Consider the following 5,496-nt stretch of genomic DNA (forward strand, 5'->3'; position numbering starts at 1 on the left):
TGTAACTGTGTGTAGCAGCTGCCAAGCTGATGTGAGTGATGCATTCCTCATAGCACTTCCTTATGTTATCAGTCCTTATCAGTCTGTTAAAATGGAAATGGAGAAGCATCCAGCTGAACTTCCTTAGTAATAGCATTTGCAACTCTATATACATCTCTCTCCCCCTTCCTCCCCCATGTTTTATTTTTAAATGTGGTCTTTGGTCCAAACTGCTGTTTGGACAAGCACCTTAAAGTTGTACTGTTGTGATTTTATTCAGGATGATTTGTTGATAACTGTAGGTGTCACTTTGGAAAGAAATTATGCTCTCATTTTGTGAGCTGGACACAGGAGATCACTGAGCTGTACTGCAGTATTATGGACTACTTAAAATTGTTTTGCTTTAATTAACAATTTTCTACAAATAGAGAAGCAGCATTTTTGAAATGTAAACTAACTTATCTGTGTATTACAAATGAATATGATATTTCTCTCTGCCCATTCACCTTATACCACATGAAGGAAAAGGTGGTCTGATGGTGTGGTCTAACCAAGTGTCTGCCTGTGGTTTGATGTTTCATACTGATGTGTGATACCAGCAGAGCAGCTCCATCGTCCACCTTTCTACCATTTGGTGCCATGTAGTGGTGGCTCTGACCTACTCCCTGTTGTTAGGATTTCCCCCCTGGGAAGTGCAGATCTGGGCACTAAGGGAATTCCTGTGGAGGGTGCTCTGATGGGGCCGGGCAGGGAAGCCAGGGTTGTGCACCACTGCTAAAATACCAGTAGAAGAGATACCTGTGCCAAAGGGCTGCCTCAGGCTTCAGTGAGGGAGGGCTGCAGTGGCAGATGGCTTTGAAGGGCCTTCTTTACTATCATTTAGGAGTAAACAGCAAAACTTGCCACTCATTAAGCAGTGTAATGTCAGTGTACAAGGTGGAGCCAGGAGTTGGTGGTGTTTCCTTTTATAGCTCTTAAGGAATTGAGTTTCTCTTTTAGAGCTAACTGTCCAGATGGTTTTCTGATTTCAAGGGAGCTGAAGAGGGCCTTAAGTTCTTTCACCTTAAATATTTTGACAGTAAAGATGTTTCTTAACATCTCACTGGTATAAATTTTGAAATTCTGAGGCTTGTGTGAATGTTATTATTGATTTCCTCTCCCACATCTTAAATCCATGTGACTTTCAAAGTTGAGAGCTGGCTGCATAGATCCACATGAATTTGCCATGCCTTCCTACTAGGCTGAGCATTATTAATGAGTTACACCTTGCTGTGTGGTAGCACCACACTGGTTAAATGAATTAGTGGAATGAGAGCTGCTTATAGGAAGTCGGTCCTTCAACTCGTGCTTACTGTTACTTCCTCTAAATCTAAAAATACATTTATAGTTTAATTCCCTTAAATGAGGAATGGGCACATTATAGTTTATCCATGGTCTGTCTTTCATATTTTAAATGAGAAATAAAGCTAGTTGTTTGAGGTTTTTTAAGTAGTATTTTTAACCAGCATGGCTGGTCAAATTAAACTTGACTGTTGTGGAAGAACATTAGTGAAAAGACTATAATAGCAAATATAAGTGAAAAATGAAGAAAACTTGAAGTACTGAAGTATTTACAAATTTTCTGTGTTTAGTATGCAATAGGAAGGACTAGCTGGCAGAAATAGCAGTAGACTACAATATAAGAACAGTAGTTTTAGATCATGAAAAGTTATAAACTCATGTATAATCTTCTGCTGAATGTTACAAAGGAAATGGGAAGATAGTACAGCTGGGGCAGGGTATACTTGGGCAGTGTGTACAGTGGGAAGAATGAGGTCTTTTAAGTTGTAGAGGTTGATTGTATACTAATGTACCTACCTAAGGTACTGATGTCTACACAAATTTGTTAACAATCCATATGGAATATTACATATTTGATGTAAAGTGTAATGCATCTCATCTAGAAACTATATAAATGGCATTCTTACTGTGTTATGTTACATAAATGACTTTGGTTGCTTTATCTTGTATAATATTATGACTTTTCTTTTTTAATGTAGCGGTATTTTCTTGTTGGAAGTAATCCTGCAGAAACCAAATACCGTGTTTTGAAAATAGATCGCACTGAACCAAAGGATTTGGTTATAATTGATGATAAGGTGAGTGCCTCTCTCTTTTTTTTTTTTTCAGTTGTTCAAAATAATGCTGTCTAGATTATGCTGAATTTAAATATTACACATTCAATCTATTATAGCGAAAGTATGTTACAGAATCATAGAGTCATATAACAGTTGAGGTTGGAGGGGATCTCTGGAGATTGTCTAGTCCTACCCTCATGCTCAGAGCAATGTCAACTAAATCAGGTTAATCAGGTCCATGCCTAGTTGCCTTTTGAATATGGCTGGAAACATCAGAACATCTCTGGGTAACCTGTTCCCACGTTCAGCCATCCTCACAGAGGTTTTCCTTATGTTCAGATGAAGTTTCTTGTATTTCAGTTTGTGCCCATTGCCTCTTGTCCTTTGACTGGGTATCACTGAGCAGAGTCTGCCTCGGACTTCTTTACTCTCCTCTACCAGATACTTACACACATTGAGAAGATCCCCTCTGAACTTTCTCTTCTGCAGGCTGATCAGTCCCAGCTCTCTCAGCCTCTCCTCGTGCGTCAGGTGCACACAGTATAAACACGAAAATTGCTAGTTACAGTATGGGAGTGGCCACAAGATCTCCAAACAGCATGTTCACTTTAATGAAATTTTCACAGGTTTTTCATTTTATTATATATATGCTCCCAATGGTTTTCTCATGTTCAGCAATGCCGTTCTAAGTGCAAAATACATTTAATTACCATCTAGCCAAATTTTTAATGTTGCTGATATATCTGAGGCAAGGTAAACAGCAGCAACAAGAGTTTTAATGTACATAATAGAATGACTCAGTTCCTTTACAGGAATTTTATGGTTTAAAATCTTAACATTTAAGATTTGGAAATGTTTGAATTCACATGTGATCATGACTGTCAAAAAAATTGTACTTGTTGGTAGGGCTGAATATAGCAGACAAAGGATGTAGAGCCAGACATTGTTTATTGTATATGAAGTAAATTCTACTATTCTCTGACATGAACTACCAAAGCAGTAACTTAAGTGACTTTTTATTTTAAAGCATGTGTATACACAACAAGAGGTGAGGGAACTTCTTGGTCGTTTAGATCTGGGAAACAGAACAAAGATTGGGCAGAAGGGCTCTTCTGGGCTATCGCGAGCTGTCTCTGCGTTTGGTGTAGTAGGTAAGTGTTCGGTTTGGTTTTAGAAAATCTTTTATTTCTTAAGGATGTGAGGCTTACTGTGCCACATTGTGTATCTTTCTGTCTTAGCTTGATTTTATTTTTATTTTTTAAAACTGAAGAGTATTGAGAAATTGCATGATCAACACTGTCAGCTTGTGTGTATTTTGTGAAAACAGGTGGACAGTATAAGGGTGAGAGTTGTGCTGTAACTAGTCTCTTCTTTGTCACAAAGAGAGAGATCTAGGAAATAGCCAGACTATAGAAGCTTGGTTGAAGATCTCACCAAGCTCAGTTCATTGTAGGATACAAATCATGTGGCACTTGGCCTCCTGAATTCCAGAGCTCACAGAATGCTCAGTTAAAAGAAAACAAAACTTGACATCCTTTATTAGGTTTTATTTCTTCATCATACACTATTCAGAAAGATGGCTTAATTTTCTTTTTGGTTAACTCGTTGTAGTGACAAATTTAGATATTTTTTTTTCATATTTGAGCAAGTATAACTGATGAGTATGTCAACTGAATTTTTACATGCTGATCAGTTGTCTATAATCTCAGGAACTGCTTCAGTGATTTAATAGCTTCTAGCTTCATCTGAAAATCACTTTCCTGCCTGTTGTCAGATGCTGAGGTCGGTAATATTGGTGGGTGATATCTCCAAAGTAAATGTTAATGTGTTCTCTGGCAGCCCCCAAGAATATGCCTGGACATCTAAATCCAAAGCTAAAGAGGAGGTGGAGAATGCAATTACTTTAAAAGATGCTTCTGAATTTAGCATAACAATGAAAATATAAGAAAATATTATTAGTATTCTAATCTAAAGTGACATATTAAGCAAACTTCCACATTCTTTTTGCCCATGAAGCATTTTGGAACTTATCAATGGATCCACTTTTCAGAAATCCCTCGGATGAGTTTTATATTCCTTATCCATTTAAGAGTATTAATAATATGCATAAACCTAAAGAAGTTTCTAACAGTCTTGCAGCATTGGGTTTTTTTGCACAAGCCATCAGTGCTCACTATCTAAATATGTGATAATATATTTGGTTAGAAAGTGGTTGTGTTTAATGAAAATTTTGTATCCCCAATTGTATGTTTGTTTATATGAACTCTTCCTAACAGTGAAGTTTCTAGTCTGAAGAGTAGAAAGTGGACAAGTGTCTGCCATCTTGATCCTATCTAATCATATCTATATAAACATGTAATTTGGGGGAATACAACTGGTTGGTTGTTTCTACTTCCTGGCCCAAGTTAGGAGGGCAGATATTTTTTGTAGGATTAGAAAGGACAGCTTTGTTCTGTTCCCTGGTTATTTCATTAACTAGAGGCAGTGCATTCAGAATGGGGGTGTTGATAGGCTAAGTGCTGGTTCACTGTATAGTGTTTATAACTAGAATTAGCTTTTATAGAGAGAACCAGGCCAAGGGGAAAGGTGGGATTCCTTGTCAGACTTTGCTATAACATTTGGTGAAATTCAAAGGATAGAGGCTGTTCATGTAAGTGATTGCAGTACCTGGAGCATAAAGGAAGAACTTTGACTGCTTTTTAACAACTGAAATTCAATTGTTTGGCTGCCTCAAATTGGAGACTTTCTTTTGTATAGTTAGCAGGGTCTGCTGGTCTTGTGCAGATGAGAACATTTTTCCAAGGGGGGGCTTATCAGGCAGAAGAGAAGACTGCAGTTCATTTGATCCCATTGCAGCCTCCAACAGTGACAGGGAAGGAAATGTGTGTTTTGCTCATCCTTCTTCTTTAGTTTATGATGCAAAGCTAGAAGAACTAAGTATAAATAAAAGTAAAAAATGTGAATTGTGAGTGTGTTTTGTTTCCCTTAGCCCCCAAAAATATAGCAGTGCAGCACTGGTTGAGTTTCAGGCTCTTTACTAGTAGCAACTCATCAAAGCAGCTGCCTCCAAAAGCTCAGTCTTGGGATTTTTTTTAGTTATTAAAACTTAGTACAGATGCATTAGAATACTGTATTAGAAACAAATTTGGACTCGGGGTGGTTACATATTTCTACTTCTAACTTGAAGCTATAAATTTGTATTGCATTTAAAGGTTCATCATGCTTTTTCCTAACAATATGTAAGGTAGTAGAGACATCCGAAGAAGCAGCTTGGTGAAGAAGCATGGCTGTGCCCTATTGTGTTAGAGAATGAGGGTGGAGGCTTTAGAAGCCTTCTTTTTAAGACAGTGAAGGCAGACACTGCTTGTGCTACCTCTCTAGCCCTCTGGACTTCAGCAGG

General features: G+C 37.8%; 1 protein-coding gene across 1 annotated transcript in view; it reads left to right on the forward strand.

Moving 5' to 3' along the window:
* Window positions 1–2,018: 2,018 nt before the first annotated feature.
* FIG4 (FIG4 phosphoinositide 5-phosphatase) overlaps window positions 2,019–5,496 on the forward strand; it is a gene marked incomplete at its 5' end in the record, with an annotated part of 19,168 nt that continues 15,690 nt past the window's right edge. The window contains 2 exons of the mRNA XM_008948758.1: window positions 2,019–2,117; window positions 3,124–3,247. Coding sequence (XP_008947006.1) covers window positions 2,019–2,117; window positions 3,124–3,247 — 223 coding nt within the window. The remainder of the gene's footprint in view (window positions 2,118–3,123; window positions 3,248–5,496) is intronic.

The sequence above is a fragment of the Merops nubicus genome, unplaced genomic scaffold (assembly GCF_000691845.1).
Source record: "Merops nubicus isolate BGI_N331 unplaced genomic scaffold, ASM69184v1 scaffold33051, whole genome shotgun sequence".
Taxonomy (NCBI): Eukaryota; Metazoa; Chordata; class Aves; order Coraciiformes; family Meropidae; genus Merops; species Merops nubicus.